Source organism: Rhamphochromis longiceps, linkage group LG12, assembly GCF_057381845.1.
Source record: "Rhamphochromis longiceps isolate RC_006_pf linkage group LG12, R_longiceps_female_GT1.1, whole genome shotgun sequence".
Classification (NCBI taxonomy): Eukaryota; Metazoa; Chordata; class Actinopteri; order Cichliformes; family Cichlidae; genus Rhamphochromis; species Rhamphochromis longiceps.
The window spans coordinates 42,955,753-42,974,620 of record NC_140568.1 but is presented as its reverse complement, the minus strand read 5'-3'; the positions used below and the strand labels follow the sequence as shown (position 1 = coordinate 42,974,620).

Genomic DNA, 18,868 nt, shown 5'->3' with positions numbered 1-18,868 from the left:
AGGGGCGGTAGTTACACTCAGTAGCACAGGAACAGAGCCAGAGAGAGAGAAAGAGAGGCAGGGACAACAACATTAGAAAGGTATAGTAATCATCCACAACTATTTTCGGTTGCAGATGATAAAGGATTGAGAAAGTTTATTCATGCAGGTCCATATGACAGAGAATGTGCATGTTCTTTTAGTTTTCATATTATAATTTATATTTAATTGTGTTGTGGTTTGCAGTGTTTTGTGTTCTTTTCACTTTAAATTTGTGAAAGGAAAAAGCTGAAAATTTAAATAGTTAAAAGTTGAAATGTGAATAGTTGATTTTTGTATTATATGATTTATTTATTACATTTTATGTGGAGTGAATAAATAAAAGTATATTTACGGTGGCCCCTAGAGACAAAGCACATACAAACTTCAAATCACGTACGAACTCTGAAGCATGTACAAACTCCAAAACACGTAAAAACACGTACAAACTCCAAAACACGTACAAACTCCAAAACACGTAAAAACTCCAAAACACGTAAAAACACGTACAAACTCCGAAGCACGTAAAAACTCAGAAGCATATAAAAACTCAGAAGCACATAAAAACTCAAAACACGTACAAAAGACAACAGAAGTGCTCCAGGATGCTGGGCGCAGTGTTGAGCCTTTGTTATCTTGTGGCTACACAAGCCAGCAAGTACCAACGACCGGATTTGGTGTGTGGTAATAACAGGTAAATGAACTTTTTTTTAAATTATTTGAATATATATATGAGTGCCTGTGTATAAATACACAAACAATACACACATGCTTTCAATTGTGTAATTTAAGTGATCTAGTAGCTCTGCTTTGGAAGTTCAGTTAATGCTAGAAATGTGTTTTGGAGTTTGTACGTGTTTTGTCTCTAGGGGCCACCGCATATATTTATATATAAACATATATAAATAAAACCACTTGTTTTTACGTTAGTAATTCCTTTTGTGCATAATTTTATATTATTGTTAATAATAAATTAATTAAAGCAACAAAACAACCTGAAGAGCCGGTTCGGAGCCGAAAGAGCCGGCTCTTTTTAGTGAGCCGAACCGAAAGAGCCGGATCTCTAAAAAGAGCCGGAAATCCCATCACTACTGCTGATCCAGGCTCTTTGGCAGGCAACCAGATGTTGTTAGAAGTTCTCTTTGAATTTGTAGAAAAGGCCCTAAGATGTTTTTCCTTTGCTAAGCACTTATGAAATATCTGTGGTAGAAGGAGCATTATTTTTGAGAGAAGATATGATTAAATTAAAATTTGTAAATACTTGTTCTGTCTCACAAAATCCCCTTTACCTTCTGTGTTAGTTAAATCTTGGAGACATCCCGAGTAAGTTGTGCTCTTGCTGGGAAAGCTGAACTTCTGCATCACAGAGCTGTGGTTGTGAAACATGCCCAAAACTGTGAACCCACAGCAGATCAAAGTAGTTCAGACTTTTCAGATTTTCTACAGTTATTGTCGAACATCTGTTTTGTGTAGAAGAAGAGAAACCTCTGCTTTTCACTGGCTTCAGTGCAGGTCAGGCCTCAGCCCCACAGACTGAGAGAGAGAGGAAAATGTGTATTCAGGAACCAGCTGGTGAGTGGTTGTTGGAGGTTGTCGGCAGTCAGTGGGTGAAAGAAGTGGCTAAGAAGTCTACAGTGCTGCACCAGAAACCTCGTGCAATGACTTTGTTTGCCACAGTTGCCTGTATTTTGCATGGAAGACACAGACTTATCCGCAAACACTTGCAGGCTGCTCGCTGTAGTGTGGCAGTGAAGCTGTGGAAAGTGTGGTGCAACTTTTACTTTGAAGGCAAACGTTCTCCGTTACCAATTTGAGTCTGATTTTTTTTTTTTTGTGGGCAGCTACAGTCATCAAACTGAGGAAGGAGATTTTTGTTGCATCATTCCTATCAGGGAATGTGCATTTTTCCTTTGGAGCACAGAGACTAAGCACGAATTTTACAGATTAACTTAAGTAATAAAATTGCATTAACACCCTCTGTCATCGACTTACATGTTTTCTTTTACTGTAAACAGCAGACTGTTAAGATAACCACAAGGTTAAAAAAACTGAATGTACTTTTCTCTTTTCTGCCAATCAGTTCATGAGAAAAAGTACATCAGTCGTGGGGAAGCAGTGGCACCAGCGACTCAGTCCAAACTGTCCAGAGTCAGCAGCGGCTTCGGCCTCTCCAAGCTGACCGGCGTCCGGCGCAACAAGAAGGAGAACAGCCTGAATAAGAACAGCCTGTCTGCACAGGTACACGGAAAACAACAAGCACACATACACACGATTTCTTACTTACGTGTACTCTCTGAGTCTGAGCGCTTCAAATACAAGCTTGTATTTCTGGTCCACAGGAGACTTTCCAGTGGATGTTCACACACATCGCTGTTGTCCGGGACTTGGTGGCCATGCAGTACAAGGAATATCAAGAGGTAGTGCATCTCATCTCCCATTAAGGTTGCATACAAAATGTAAGGTGCAGTAACTCCTAGGCTACTGAATAAATAAATGACAGTGTTTCATATGGAAACGAGTTCAGATGTAAGTTTTGTTTTGGATTTCTCTTCAGCTAGTTTTCACAGGTGATTTTCTTCTTGTAGTTTTTGTTTTTACTTTATTGTTTTCACAGTTTGTGTCTGTCTTTTCAGTTATTGCACAATGAGCAACTTACAAAGTTCAGAACAGCTGTAAAAAGTTGTGACTCACAGCCACGCTGCCCTCCTGTTCTCAGTAAACATTCAGCAGATGTGCTTGTTGTAAAGGCAAATGTGATGAAAAACTAAAACTGAAGGCTTTAAGTTATTTTATTAGTTTCTGTAAATGCACAAACACATCGAATTTAGCTATAACAGCCTTGCACTCATGCTTGCTAGTGTTTGTACTCATCCTGGATGGTTTTAAGCTGTGATCACACAGATCCTGCATCCATACATGTGGTTACCAGGTGGGAACTTTCTGTTGGTCCTGTGCAAAAGTTAAGAACAACTTTGCACAAAGTTTATTTTTGTAAAGTTTCCTTAAGTTATTTCTGTGATCAGCGTCAGCACAAACCAGTGTGCTCTAACAGTGCAGTCTGATGTGACTGCAGGACCACACAGAAACTCTGGACGGCTACATTTCACAGCCCAGTGTTGCAGTCGTGACATTTATAATTCATAGCAGTATTTTTTCAAGTGACTCACCGCACTCTTGCTTCGTCCATCCTCTCCGTCTCGCAGCGGCAGCAGAATGCCCTCAAGTACGTGACGGAGGAGTGGGCATCCATCGAATACGAGCTGCTGCGTGAACGAGGCCTCTGGGGCCCGCCAATCGGCTCCCACTTGGACAAGTTTATGCTGGAAATGACGGAGGGGCCCTGCCGAATGAGGAAGAAGATGGTCCGCAATGACATGTTTTACATCCACTACCCGTACGTCCCAGAGACGGAGACCAACACCAACTCAGCACAGGTACTCTGCTTTAAATCGGCATTCACACGTTCCTACAAACCCCTCCAGGACTTTAGCAGATATGAAAGGACTCGTGGTAAATATTCATTTGAGGAATGACATTAGCAAGACGAATTAAAATCTAAACTGCACCTTTTTTACACCCAGGAGAAAACCTCTGGCTCCATAATATCTCAGTTTTCTCCAGTTTAATTACGAGACAGAGATGCAAATTAAATATGACAATACCGTAAAGAGAGGCATCCAGCCAGCGTAATGTCGCCCATGGTTTGTGTTTCTATTTTTAAGCCTGAGGTTAAGCGTTTAGACTGTCGCTGTCAACAAACTACTGACTGTAATACTATCGAGAAAGTGTTGGGGTCATAAATCAAATGTGCAGTAAAGTCATTTTTTAAATAGACTTAAATACTTGGTTTAAAGCACGTCAGCATTTTCTTCCCTTTTTAAATCCAAAGGTTACATTTACATACACAAAAAGACCTGGGGCACCTACACACTACACATGCCTCTGCCATGGAAACCCATACCATGAAGCTCCCTGAGCAGGTTTGGAGTTACTGGGATCCTCTCCACACAGACACCATTGATGTAGATCAGGGGTGGGGAACTCCAGGCCTCGAGGGCCGGTGTCCTGCAGGTCTTAGATGTGTCCTTGAACCAACACAGCTGATTTAAATGGTTAAATTACCTCCTCAACATGTCCTGAAGTTCTCCAGAGGCCTGGTAATGAACTAATCATGTGATTCAGGCGTGTTGACCCAGGGTGATCTAAAACCTGCAGGACACCGGCACTCGAGGCCTGGAGTTCCCACCCCTGATGTAGATAAACATTTTCCCGTTTCTACTTTTGTTGCTCCCGCCCCAAACACATCTGGCGAATGAGACAGACTGAACATTCTCACTTGGTTTCTTGGTTTGTAGTGAAGTGTTTTGGTTCGTGTGGAGTTTGAATTTTTCTCTGTGTGGAAACAAATAAAATAACAGGGAAAAGCCAAAAGTTTACAAACTGATCAACTGATTCAGATCAGAATAAACTATAGGTGTGAAAACACCCATACTTCCAGACGTTCACCGACAGTAGTGCAAGTCCATGTGCACAAATTCAACAAGTGTGTCAACTAAGCAGCCGAAAGCATAACAAAGGACACCAAAGTGAAATGCAGCCAAAGTGAAACAATATCAAAGAGAAGAGGCTGAAACTAGAGCTGGGCGATAGAACGATAACGATATGTATCGCGATATAACTTTTACTCGATAGAGAAATTAAGCTATCGCGATAGACTTCGCCGCTCTTGTCCTCTTAAAATAAAAAAAAAGTAAAAAAATAAGGTCAGCCAATCCAAACTAAGTAGCGCAGAGCCGAACCAATCACAGCCGCAGCGTCACGTCGCGTGACTTGTTACGTACAGCACAAGTGCCAAGCCGCACGTGTGTTTGTTTGGGAAGCAGGCAGTGGGTAATAATAATAATAATAATAATAATGGATTGGATTTATATAGCGCTTTTCAAGGCACCCAAAGCGCTTTACAATGCCACTATTCATTCACTCTCACATTCATACACTGGTGGAGGCAAGCTACGGTTGTAGCCACAGCTGCCCTGGGTAATGGAGCCAGCGCGTAATGGAGGAAATGAGTGTGCCGACTAGAAAAATCTACCGAGCGTGACCGAAGAGAAAACAGATGACGGTTCCAATGCCGGAGAGATTGTCGAACGGAAGAGCCATAGAAGTTCCGTAGTGTGAAGGTATTTCGGCTATTTCAAGTCTGACAAAAAACAGAGTAGCGTGCACTGTAAATTGTGCCGAAAGCAAGTCTGGAAATACAATAAACTGGTGCATGCGTCACACTGTGCGCCACGTTATTGTTTCGGTGAAATGAATTTCTACAATACTGTTAATTCTACTCTGCAGTGTTTAAATGCTTACATATACACACAGTTACTGTCCGTCCACACATACGACTCGGGTCTGCTTCTATGCCCCAGCTTTGTTTACTTTTTCCCACCGAGGCTTCTAGACTTCTGATTGGCCAACATTTCTGCACGGTTAGGAATCTAGCGCCACCTGCTGCTTTGGCATGTTCATAGCAGCGTTTTCCTTCATTTCTGCCTTTATGTGTGGACGGGATTATTTTTTAAAACGGAAACGGAAAATCTCCGTTTTCAAAAACACCCGTGTACGTGTGGACGTAGCCTCAGTCTCTGACTGGAAGCGCTAATTCGTCATTCGGCTTTTGTCAGACTAAAGTAACTGTTAAAACTGTTTGAAAAGCTCAGCTATACAACAAGGAGAGATTGAGAATTTCCTTTTAGTTCTCAGTTTATTTGATATTGACAAAAGTTAGTCAGTTTTGTCTGTTCTTCTGTAAAACAAACTAAGATTTATTTTTAGAATTAATATTTTGTTTCTAAGTGGAATTGACAATTTAGTCTGTTTTTGTTTGTTCTGTTTTGAAACTTAAACGCTTTAGCGGCTGCCTTTTGTGTAGTTTGCAATATTTGCCTTTATTTATCTGAAAAAGTCTCATGTTCCTTAAGTACATCTACCCTGTTGAACTTATTATGGGAAATAAATATTTAAATAAAAACAAGCTGCTGATTATTTCACATTTTACTTGTGAGCAACGGCACATTTAAATCTTACAAATATAGTTATTTGGCTTATATCGTGATAGATATCGTTATCGCCTGAAATGAAAAAAACATATCGTGATATGAAAAAATCTCATATCGCCCAGCTCTAGCTGAAACTGAATCTCACAGTTGGACTGGCACGAGCATTTGTTTGAACACATGGCAAAGAAAGTATTTTAAGCATTTTCAATAAAACATGGCAAAGAAATCCAGTTTGTTTCTTTTTGAATTGAATTGAAAATGTCCTTCTTGGTGTCTGTAACTTCAGCCAATCCCCTGCAGAGCAGCAAACACTCCTTAAATAGAGCTGTAGGATGAGCTCATCGCTGCCCTGTGAGGCAGTGACACAGCCGGTGGCTCACTCTCCCTATCACTGAGACACATTTAGCTTTGTTTGCTCTACAAACAATCCCTCCTCTCTGTTTGCTCGCGGGTGCCTCTCTCCACTCCACAATAATTTATTTGGTCATGAAGATTCAGAGAACGCTTCAGGGATTCCCAGTTTTTTGTTTTTTTTTTAAACCTTTTTCTGTTTCGACATTCAAGCTTTGAGTTGACTGGCTTGGTGTGACCCTCAAAAGATGAAATCATCCAGCAGTGCTCAAATGGAAACTACGCGCATAAAAAACAAACCTCCCTGTTCCTGAAGATGCCCTTTAGGAGTTCAGATTAAGAGTTCATGAACACTTTATGAAGAGTCTCCTTTGATGCCTTCTGGAAAGAATTTAATTAAGTCCAAATTCCCCGCGGCTTGGTTGCTAATGTATAATTTAATCATGCTCGAGGAGCAGTTGCAGCTTGATAAAGCCCCGTTCTTGTGCCATGGACTTGAATACCATTGCTTGCCGTTTTCACTTTAAGCGTTGGAGCTCATTTGTTTTGGCTTGCCTGCCTTGTTTGGCCATTATTGGAGGACACGCCCCCCACACTGAAGATTTTTCCATTTGATTCCACTTAAATGTTCTTGTTAGGAACAACCAAAAACACATAAAGCTAATTTAATGACCCCGTGGTTTAATTTAGTTCACTTCTCATTAGACAGTTCCAGTTCACAACAACAGTCATCTCAAGTTGCTTTATATAGCGAGGCGCAGCCTCTACAGTACAGAGAGAACCCTAACAGTTAGACCATCACTATGAGCAGCGTGTGGTGGCAGTGGAAAAGAAGAACTCCCTTTTAACAGGAAAAACCTCCAACAGATCGTCACAGTTGAGTGTGAGAGGACAAAGAAGAGAAAGGACATCAGGGAGGAAAAAGCTAAACTTTAACTAGAAAAACACATTTTTCAGTGCTCTGCAGTAAAATTCCAGCATTCCTGTCCTTTCCTGTCCTCTTTAGTAACATATAATAAAAAATAATCAGTGAAAAAAAATAAATAGAAAATTAAGTCAAAATTTCAGTCTTTTATATTCACTACTAGTGAAAACTTTGGACACACCTTCTCATTTAATGGTTTTTCTTTATTTTTACTACTTTCTTCACTGTAGATACAAACTTAAGACATCAAATATATGAAGCAAGATATATGCAATTATGTAGCAAAGAAAACAATTGATAAATAACTTTAAATGTGTTTTATATTTAAGATTCCCCAAAGTAGCCACGCTTTCCTTTGCTTCTACAAACCCTCGACTTTCTCTCAATGAGCTTCATGATGTCGTCACCTGAAATGGTTTCACGTCACAGCTGTGCCTGTCAGGCTTCATTTGTGGAGTTTCTCGCCTTCTTAATGAAGTTGGTACCATCAGTCGTGTTGTGCAGACGTCTAGAAGTCCCTATTTGACAAATGTTAGAATTTATATTATGGCAGGAACCAGTCAGCTAAGTAAAGAGAAACAACAGTTCATCATTACTTTAAGAAGTTCAAGGTCAGTCAGTCCAGAAAATTGCTAAAACTTTGAATGTGAATGTAAATAATCATGAAAATAAAGAAAAACCATTAAATGTGAAGCTGGTCGTGTATCTCACATGAATGGTGCTGAATTAGCCCCTCTGTAGTTGTACGTATGGTTGGAATAGAAGAAGCCACTAACTTTGAATGGATGATAAAACTCGACCAAACACACACTTTTCAATTATTTCTTCCACTATTTTCTTCTTTTTTACATATTGATGTGACATAAAAAAATTAGAAGAGAAACAGCAAAAAAACTATAAATCTGCCATATCAATTCTTTGACAAAAGGAAACATAAACTTCCTTTGCAAAAGTTCTGGTGTTGAAATTTGGCTCAAATTTGGACTCAAACCTTGTAAATATTTCTCCCAATTAAAATCTAAAAATGTTCTTTTTTTACATTTAATTAGCCTCTCCAGACTTTAGCATGAAAATAAGAGGATCATGTAGGATCATGTGGCTTTGAGCTGTTTGGTTGCTTAATTGAAAAACTTCCCGTGTGAGATATTAAATGGCCATATCCTGCGTGTCTTTACCTTCTTCAGCACTCCTGTCCCCCTCTGGTGCCCCTTGATTCCTCACCTCTGGTTGGGGTCTTTGACTGTATTCAGGTACCTTCTGGAAAATCCTGTTTGGCCCCCACTGATGCTTGCTGTGACTGCATGAGCGTAACATACATGTTGTTTTAAACCGTGTGTGTGTGTGTGTGTGTGTGTGTGTGTGTGTGTGTGTGTGTGTGTGTGTGTGTGTGTGTGTGTGTGTGTGTGTGGTCATGCCAAAATGTGGTCCAGGGGATGCGCAGTACCAGGAACTACCACAAAGGTGACTCGGGCAGATATTCAAATGCCCACCTGTGTGTCTGTGGACAGGGTGTGACAACATGAATAACATGGTACCAGTGCATTTGGCTTTAACTCTGGGAGTGCAAGAATGAAGCAGGCTGCCTGTGGGTGTGAAATCTGAAATACAGCACAGGCTGAACCACGTCACCACTTCACTGCGCTATTGCAGCAAGTTTCTGCCCTGTGTGATGCTCCTCTCACTGAAATTCTTGCAGCGTCACACAGGAGCCGTGCAAGGCTTCGTCAATATATCGACCTTTTATTTTGATCCATAGAATATAAAGATGAAGAATAACTAACTGAAGCATGTGTTTTGTGTTTTGACGCTGACAAAGCCAAATTTTTTAAGTCTAATCAAAGTTGAGTCATGCAGTGCTACATGGTCTCACCTCCTCCTCTCCTCCCCAGAAACCTCTGCGTTACCGCCGCGCCATCAGCTACGACAGTAAGGAGTATTTCATGCGTTTGCTGTCCGGAAACCCCGGCATGTACCAGCACTCTGTAGAGCACAGCACCGAGGGAGAGACCACGCACCAAGAGCTGGAGCACGGAGAGGACACCATCGCTAAAGTCAAAGGTAAAGAGACGGCACTGTGGCACTGATGCTGTTAGACGTAGAGTAAGATTCAGAGAAATCCTCATTTGGCCTTCCTTTCTAGTGTTTCATCTTCTGAATGGATTCAGGAGTTCTGTCCTTCTCTGTGGGCTGATTCGTTTCTATCTTAAGTGCATCATATCTTTATTCTCTTCCCCCTCCTGCCCCCCCCCCCCCCCCCCCCCTTTCTTAAATAGATAACTATCATATCTGATATCATATCTCACAGTACAATAATATTGAATGGGTTGCATTGTTGTATTTTGTCATGTTTCTCAGGTCTTTGTCTGAATTTCTACGAACATTATTGCTAAGGATTGTCTTATTGCATTGGAGTCACACTGGGTTAAATATGTACACTTGGGTTTTAAGGGGTATTTATTATTTTCTTCTTTTTTTTTGGGTTGTATGGAAGCCCCAAACGCAATTTCATTGTTCTTGACAATGACAATAAATAAATAAATACTAAATACTAAATACTAAGGAGGTGTTGCCTGTATGTAACACTGTGTTTGCACTGTGCTCCTCAGGCCTGGTGAAGGCTCCACTGAAGAGGTCTCGGTCCACAGCGGACGGTGCAGATGAGGACAGTCAGGACCAGCTTCAGGAGCAGCTATTAGAGTCAGGAGGCCCCGAAGAGGAGCAGAAGACTGACAACACGTCCCTGCTGAGACTCCTGGAGGAGGGAGAGAAGGTCAGTCCGAGGGAAGCACATAGATATGACTGGATAATTAACATAGTAGTAGAATCATAGTGTTTTACACCTGAGCGATTCCTGTGCTGCAGGTGGCGCATTTCAGCCAAATACACTGTTCAGTATTGACTGGGAACTTTGTGACGATTCATCAAATGATTGCACATAGTTGTTGCAGAATTGTGACACGGTGTCTTTAGCGAGTTTGGACTGGACATGTTTTCCCATTTCTCCAGTTTGTGCAGGAACATCTAATCTTGCTGCAGCAGTCAGATTTTTTCGCTTTGGCTAGTTGGCAGCGTGTGACAGAGAACTTTGGTTGTCTTTCCAATTCCTTTGCTTTACAGTCACACACGAGCAAACTGCATCTTAGATTTCTAAAGTTTTAGATTTCAAGTTTCACGTCCTCTGTTATTGACTTTATTTATGTGATGAGGTATTGCACTGCGTGTCCAGTCCCAGGATCTCATCTGATAAAAAGACCTTTTAAACAACACACACACACACACACACACACACACACACACACACACACACACACACACACACACACACACACACACACACACACACACACACACACAGTATAAAAGATATAACCTCCAGGTCTGAAAAGTGCCTTGAACCTGCATTCTTCCTGATGGACAGCAGGGGGCAGCCTCCCTGGTCCAAAAACAAGTGTGAATGTATAGCTCTATAGACTCGTGTTTGCTAATACCTCAGCAGCACCTTAATATTGAGTTTACTTCATGAACTATGGTTCCTTTTAGAGTGAAGTAGATGATAAAGCAGGTTAGGATTTAGGGCATGCCCACCTGGTGAATGACTGCCCTCTCACTGCCACGTTTCTCAGGCAGATCTCACTCATCGTTATCCAGTTTGAAAACACCAAGATGATGTGACGGTGGCTACCGCCGTCTTTTATATACAGTCTGTGAGCACACTACAAAATTATTCCTGGGACTTGTAGTTTTTAAGATATATTTAAGTATATATTAGCATGCATAAGTAGTTGGATGAATCAGCTTTACTTTCAGGCACATGACATTTTCATCTATTTTCATCGCAAATTATTGTTTTGTTTTGTTTTTTGTTAACCTTAAAGTAAGAAGGCATCTGTTAAAGCTTTAAACTCCCTGCTTGATGTTACTGAAATATTGTGAGACCAAGGATCATTCCCACAGGAGTGACACTTGTGCAGGATTGTTTTATGTAGTATTTCTTGTCAAGGAGAACAAGCGTAAATGCATGTGCTACCTCGACGTATTGTTTCCTAGCGTTGAAGTTTATTTATAGCCGGGCATATCGGTAATTCTGTGACCTGCATTTTAAAATTCCAGGAACAGAGATGGTAAACACATTGACGAGCTAAGTCGAGGAGGTCACAGAGTCCGTGTCTTGGAGTGCTGGACGAAGACTGTGTATAAAAGATGGGCTTAGCCGCTGACGCATCGGTCATCTTGGCATTTTGAGACTTCTTACTGACGATTTGTTATCCAATCAGGAAAAGTGCTCGCTGAGGTCACAGAGTAGGGCAGCCTGTTCAGAGACTCCAATACAAACTGGTCTCTTTGCAGCCGGAGAAGTCGTCTTTGCTGCCCAATCAAAAAGCGAGTTTCTCTCTATACTGTCTGTCAAATAATAAGACCTGCATTAAACAAGCAAAATAAAAATGTAACCAGATATTTGTGACATTTCAAAAGGAAAAATTAGTGAATCAAAGCTTTTTAAGAAGAGGTTGGTCTGATCATGACGTACCTGTATCACCTTTACACGTCCCTGAGTCGCGCTTTCGAGATGTTTTGTCAGTTTTTACAAGAAAGATTAATTATTAGCTTTCTGGGCTCACGTGCCTCTAAATGACTGTAGTGTTTCTGCTCAGGTGGAGCATTTGATCAGAGGTTTTACTCAAAGCTACTTCTCCAGTGGAGAAAGTACACTCATTTACTTGTTCCATGTTCAGAGGAAATTCAGCTGGGGGGCTTTCCTTTGTGTAATTGACCTCTCTAAACTTTAGCTAATTAGCTGTTGTGCGTTCCAGATTCAGCACATGTACCGCTGTGCCAGAGTGCAGGGTCTCGACACCAGCGAGGGTCTGCTGCTGTTTGGGAAGGAGCACTTCTACGTCATCGACGGCTACACCATGACCGTGTCCAGGGAGATCAGGGACATCGACACGCTGCCACCCAAGTAGGTTCACGCCTCTGTATCCGTCCCTCACCTGACGGGGGACGCGGGATCGGCACTTTCTTTCTCTGAATAAAGGATGACATCATTCCCGTGGACGCTGCAGTGGAAATTTCTGCTGCTGGGATGATGTAATGCTGCCGATGGAGCATGCGCTGTGAAAGTCCGCAAAGCTTTTCTCATATTTATTGTTTTGTGGAACTTGCTCAGCCCGTTCCTTTGAGATGCTGCTGGAAAATAACCAAAAAAGGGAAAAAGGAGCAGATGTCTCCCAGACTTTGTGGTGTGTCCCTCGGGTTGTTTTGGTGTTTTTACCCCCCCCCCCCCCCCTAAGCTTCCCCACTGTCCTGTACCAGCACAGAGCTGAAATCATACGCCAATTAGCTGATGATTTATTCAAGACACGCTCTTTTGTTAGCTGAATGCTTTTTTGATTTCAACTCAACTTTGAAGTTTTTGGAGTGATTTAAAGATGCACTACCAGCTAGTTTGATCCATTACGGATGTATGTGTTTATTCATTCTCAGCCATGTCACGGGAATGTACCCACCGCAAACAGGGGATTAAAATTTTGAGTGGATCTTCTCTTGAGTGGGTTGTGTGTTTTTTCTCCAGTATGCACGAGGCCATCATCCCCAGAGGAGCGAGACAAGGACAGAGCCAGTTAAAGAGAACCTGCAGCATCTTTGCCTACGAAGACATTAAGGAGGTTCACAAGAGGCGCTACCTGCTGCAGGTCAGCATGCACGTGTCTCGCACACACACTGCATGCACCATTACATGCTTTCTTTTAATATAGGAACTGACAGGATAATTAAGTTGAGTAGTTTATAGGGAACTTACTTTGTTTTTCCTTTTTTCTGTCTTTTATACTATAACAGAGCTGGATGCTTCTATTAAACATGGCTTTTCAAGGTTTTTTTTCTACTCTTGGCTCTGTATGATGTCATTTAATAAGTGCAGGCAAACAGAAGGAATCTGGCTTAAAGGGAAAGTAGAAGGAGCTAAAGTGAGTTTATGGGCTGGTGTTAGATAAATTAGGATCATTTTGAACAGTGAATCATGCAGAACTACTCTCTGAGTCCAAAAGTAAAAATATGGAGCTGGAAATGATGATGATAGATCATCTGTAAACGTTTTGGGCTATTTATTTACATTTTTTCCTGACTCTCATGTATGCCATCGTCTTCTTTCAGCCCATGGCAGTGGAAGTCTTTTCAGCGGATGGGAGAAACTACTTGCTAGCCTTCCAGAAAGGAGTTCGCAACAAGGTTTACCAAAGGTACTGAATACATATGTAAAGCAGCAGCTTCTTGACTCACATTTCAATCACAGAGTTTAATTAAACTTGTCATTTTGTGCTCTTTTCAACACTCACACGCTGCAAGTGATCATTTCTTACTGTTTTAGGAGTTGTTGTCAGGGTGGAGTTATTTTCAGTGATAATCTGGTTCTACTGGAGAGCAGTGATCAGCTGTGATTCAGTCTGTTGTCGTGATCTCTGTTGAGGAGAAGGATTTTGCCGAGATTGATGTTGCTGCTCATATAAAGCTTTTTTTCTCTCCCTGTAATGCCGGTATATCACCGTTGTTGTCAGGTTGCATGAGTCTCTGTGCGCTGTAAAGACATTAATAGGTGGTGTTTGATTCTTCTAGGTTCTTGGCGGTGGTGCCCTCGCTGGCTGACAGCTCTGAGTCCGTTTCAGGCCAGAGACCCAACACCAGCGTGGAACAAGGGTACATCCACCTTCACATCATATCATTTTTATAAATAATAGATTCTGACCTCTGTAGTTAAGTCTCAACACAATGACTCTACAAACGTAAAATCACGAGTGCATGATTAATAAAAGTCCACTGAGCTGTTTAAACGACTCATCCTCTCTGTCCTGGTTTGTGTCAGATCTGGACTTCTCAGCACGCTGGTTGGTGAGAAGTCAGTGACTCAGAGATGGGAGGTAAGAACCTGAATTTGTTAGTCTGACTTCAGATTTGAAGTAAAGCACACGGCTCAACAACATGTGTTTGTGTGCATTTGTTCTGTAGCGAGGAGAGATCAGTAACTTCCAGTACCTGATGCATCTGAACACCCTGGCCGGACGCTCCTACAACGACCTGATGCAGTATCCGGTGTTCCCCTGGATCCTGGCCGATTACGACTCAGAGGTGCCTGAAGATTTTATCTGCTGCTGTTTTAATGTTTCCGTGTCCACAACAGAAAATACCCCAGTTTTGATATGAATGCCACCGGGGGCAGTGCGGTGATTTCATGATGTTTGGGTTGCTTTTGGTCACCAGGAGCTGGACCTCACCAACCCAAAGACATTTCGTAACCTCGCCAAGCCGATGGGCGCCCAGACTGACACCCGGCTAACGCAGTACAAGAAGCGGTACAAGGACTGGGAAGACCCCAACGGTAAGGAAAGGAGACCATCAGATAACGTTTCTCTGTGAGCAGATATGTGTGTTAATATCATCTACAGACTTTTAGTACCACAAACTCGCTATGTGGGTCCTCCTGCCTACAGGAGAGGCCCAGAAAAAACATGCAGAGTGAACTGAACCTGAGCTGTCGTCACCCACCCAGCAGACGGGTGGGTGACGACTGTCTCAGACCCAGTGGGATTAGACTGTAACCTGCCAGCTCCTGAATGTGTGATGCTTCCTGCACCAGCATATTTTTTGTTGGAGTCATGTATAACATTTATTTAGATTTATTTCTGTACTAAATATGAAATTAAAAAAATACACGGTACTGGTCTATATCATTAAGCTCTTTTTGCCTTGCCAGGTGAAACCCCGGCGTACCACTACGGCACTCACTACTCGTCAGCCATGATTGTGGCCTCCTACCTGGTCCGGATGGAGCCCTTCACACAGATTTTCCTCAGACTTCAGGTTTGACGAGTTTCGACTCTACTGACAGTTCAGCTTGAAAACTAAAACATGTAATACAACTCCAACCCTCTATTCCTGGAGGGGTTTTTAAAAGTTATATATAGTTACATTTGATTTACTTATATTTTTTTTTACATATTTTGCAGAATCAAGTCTTTCATTATAAGTTTTATTTTATTTGTTTAATTCAACTTTATTTCCAACTTTATATAGAAAAAGCTAAATGTCTTAGTTCCCCTCTTCTTGTTTAACTTGTTATGCCCCATAAAAGAGCAAGTCAGAAAACTCCAGAGGACAGTGAAACCACATTAATAACACAGTACTGGTATTGTTATTTTTTTGTTTGCTGGGCTCTCTTTGCATTTCCTGGGAGTTGTGCCTTCTCTACTTTTAATTCATAGAAATAATTCTTTTTGGGGGCTAAAGTGTGTCTTTGTGTGAATAACAGGGAGGACACTTCGACCTGGCTGACAGGATGTTCCACAGCGTTCGTGAAGCCTGGCTCTCTGCTTCCAAACACAACATGGCCGACGTCAAGGAGCTCATCCCGGAGTTCTTCTATCTGCCCGAGTTCCTGCTAAACTCCAATAACTTTGACCTGGGTCAGTATCAGAGTCACAGCTGATCGAAGCACTGTTTAAAAACTGACTGGGATCGTTCACTGCTTTGTTATTAATGCTTTTTCTTTTGCTTTTCATGCACCAGGTGCCAAGCAGAATGGGACCAAACTGGGTGACGTCATTCTCCCAACCTGGGCTAAGGGCGACCCCCGGGAGTTCATCAGAGTCCACAGAGAGGTAGGAGATCAGCTCTTCTTGGCTGGTTTTACTCTGAGTGATTTTGAATCCGCCCTCACGGTCGACGCGTCCTCTGTCCCGGCTGCAGGCGTTGGAGTGCGACTACGTATCGGCCCACCTCCACGAATGGATCGACCTGATTTTCGGCTACAAGCAGCAGGGCCCTCCGGCTGTGGAGGCGGTCAACGTCTTCCACCACCTCTTCTACGAGGGTCAGGTGGACATCTACAACATCAACGACCCGCTCAAAGAGACGGCCACCATCGGCTTCATCAACAACTTCGGACAAATCCCCAAACAGGTCAGACAGAAGCGTGTTCATTTTAACCCTTTTCTAAGGAGGGTGGATCCTCTTATTTTACCTGATCTGGTTCCTGTTACATTACAAACATTGATGCATTACAGACTCATTTAACGTGCTGTATACTACGGTTGGTTTCTTGCCTTTAACTGGGTTTGAGTAGATGTTGAAATCTCGCTGTCGAATCATTGGTCGTTGATGTTTGTGTTTCAGCTGTTCAAGAAGCCCCACCCTCCTAAACGGGTACGCAGTAAAGCCAACGGCGACGTTGCCGGCGTTCCTCCGAGCTCCAACAGCGACAAGATCTTCTTCCATCACTTGGACAATCTCAGACCTTCTCTTGCACCAGTTAAAGGTACGCACGCACATCATGCGGTCAATTAATTGCTCACAGTGTTGCTCAGTAAACAGGATGCATGCGCTACTGATTGCTGTGTAAACAAAGCTTCGTGGGGTCTGTTTGCGAATACAAGGTGTGTAACTCCTTTAAATTCACACTTCTTCGTGCGTGCGCGTTGTTTTCCAGAGCTGAAAGACCCTGTGGGACAGATTGTGCCCACTGACAAGGGCATCCTCGCTGTAGAGCAAAACAAAGTTCTGGTTCCTCCCACCTGGAGCAAGACCTTTGCCTGGGGTTACGCCGATCTCAGCTGCCGCCTGGCTAACTATGACTCCGACAAGGTCAGTAGTGAGAAGTTATCCTGACAGCCAGTTCCTCATAGGTTTAAACTACTCAAACACCTTTTTATCTCCAGGATGTAGTCTCTATGTGTGAGTGACCCCCATCCTTTTTTTTTTTTATAATTCAAGTATTTATTAGATTTTGCATTTTATAACAGCAAATACAGAGATGCAACAACCAAACGCAAGAAGCAAACAAACAAAAACAAACAAACAAAATAAATAACTAAAAAAATAATAATAATAATAAATAAATAAAAACAAAAAACAAAAAACAAACAAACAACAACAAAAAAAACACAACGAAACAAAACAAAACAAGTGAGGTTTTAACATATGTTGTATTAAACTCAAATGTCCAAGTCAGGTAGACATGTAGGTGCAAAAATTGTCCCACTGTTCCAGCGCAGCTTCTGTCACATGATGTATTTTTCCCAGCATCTTTTCGCATGCAACATTCCCAATCATTCTATCTTTCCACATTTTAAGCGTTGGAATATGAGAGTCCTTCCAGTGTTCCAAAATGACACGGGCACATGTTACCAATGCAGTACTTAACACTCTAAACTGGTGTTTACTTAATTGCGGCACCTCTCCTTTGTCTCCTAGTAAACATAATTTAGGTGATCTGGGTAGGTTACAAAGTGTCCCCCCCTGCAAATAATTCAGTACAGTGTTCCAAACTGGAAAAACCAGTGGGCATTCCCGGAGGGCATGTATCAGAGTACCTTTGGCTTGTTGGCATTTCCAACACAAGTCATCTCTACCAATCCCCATTCTATACAGCCTTGAAGGAGTATAATAGTATCTGTTAAGAATTTTGTATTGAATAAATTTTCCCCTGGCTTCCCTAATGTATAATCCATTGTTCGACAATATAGAATCCCATGTATCTTCATCCATTGTACGCCCTAGATCCCTTTCCCATACTTTTAGTGACCCCCATCCTTTTACAGATGTTGTGTTTGCCGACTTCTTTTCTCAGTAATTGTGGATTAAGTTCACCTAATTTAAAAATGAGCCACTGTACGTGTTTGCTACTCGTTTCACCTTGAGGATTCCTAGTAAACGTGGAAAAAAGTAAAGGCACCGTTTCCCCCTGCTGGTGTTTCACTAAAAATGCATTTTACATGAGATCTGCAGCCATTAAAGAAGCTTTTAAATCACTAAAGCTACATCTGATTTGTACTGTATATATTCTGTTTTCCTGCTGGCAGCTAGAAAGAAGACGTTCTTCAAGCTGAAACAGATTTAGATTTTAATTTGGTGACACTTTCTCATGCTCAGAAGCACCTTTTCATGTCTGACCCCAGCTGGGGTTTGCAGCTGGTTTTCTCCTGCCTGTTTTCTCAGTTTGTTGCCTCGTTGCTGCGTGTCTGCAAGAGTATTTGTCTAGACCCCAGACGGTGTCGTGATAGATAATTGGGAGGTGTCCTTCCTCTCTTACAGCCGCCTACATCATTACAAATACTCAGCTTCACCTGACTCAATTGATGCCTCTTGTTTAAATGCATCAGAATGAATAACCAATGAATGGAAAGCTTGAAGATAACAGTCCCGAGAACAGAAGCTGTTACTGTCGTGGATCTTTTCAGTTTTCCACAAACGGATTTGAATGCTCCATCTTGTTTCAGGCGCTGGTGGTGTACGAGTGTCTGTCAGAGTGGGGCCAGATCTTCTGTGCCATATGTCCAAACCCAAAGCTGGTTATCACCGGCGGCACCAGCACCGCCATCTGTGTGTGGGAGACGGGAACCTCAAAGGAGAGGGCAAAGTCACTTACGCTCAAACAGGTAAATGAACACAAAGAGACGCAGTGCAGGTTCGTGCAGCAGCTGCACTTCAGTCATCAAACTTTAAATTATCCTAAAGCAGAAAACATTTATAGAAA

General features: G+C 42.1%; 1 protein-coding gene across 5 annotated transcripts in view; it reads left to right on the top strand.

Moving 5' to 3' along the window:
• wdfy3 (WD repeat and FYVE domain containing 3) overlaps window positions 1-18,868 on the top strand; it is a 129,733-nt gene that overhangs the window by 103,350 nt on the left and 7,515 nt on the right. For all 5 annotated transcript variants that reach the window (XM_085426451.1, XM_085426452.1, XM_085426449.1 and 2 more), the window contains 19 exons: window positions 2,099-2,256; window positions 2,358-2,435; window positions 3,222-3,452; window positions 9,234-9,402; window positions 9,951-10,114; window positions 12,156-12,304; window positions 12,917-13,037; window positions 13,498-13,583; window positions 13,957-14,037; window positions 14,204-14,258; window positions 14,347-14,466; window positions 14,599-14,716; window positions 15,092-15,198; window positions 15,647-15,800; window positions 15,904-15,995; window positions 16,084-16,296; window positions 16,510-16,651; window positions 16,823-16,977; window positions 18,612-18,770. In XM_085426451.1, the coding sequence (XP_085282577.1) occupies window positions 2,099-2,256; window positions 2,358-2,435; window positions 3,222-3,452; window positions 9,234-9,402; window positions 9,951-10,114; window positions 12,156-12,304; window positions 12,917-13,037; window positions 13,498-13,583; window positions 13,957-14,037; window positions 14,204-14,258; window positions 14,347-14,466; window positions 14,599-14,716; window positions 15,092-15,198; window positions 15,647-15,800; window positions 15,904-15,995; window positions 16,084-16,296; window positions 16,510-16,651; window positions 16,823-16,977; window positions 18,612-18,770 (2,552 nt within the window). The remainder of the gene's footprint in view (window positions 1-2,098; window positions 2,257-2,357; window positions 2,436-3,221; window positions 3,453-9,233; window positions 9,403-9,950; window positions 10,115-12,155; window positions 12,305-12,916; window positions 13,038-13,497; window positions 13,584-13,956; window positions 14,038-14,203; window positions 14,259-14,346; window positions 14,467-14,598; window positions 14,717-15,091; window positions 15,199-15,646; window positions 15,801-15,903; window positions 15,996-16,083; window positions 16,297-16,509; window positions 16,652-16,822; window positions 16,978-18,611; window positions 18,771-18,868) is intronic.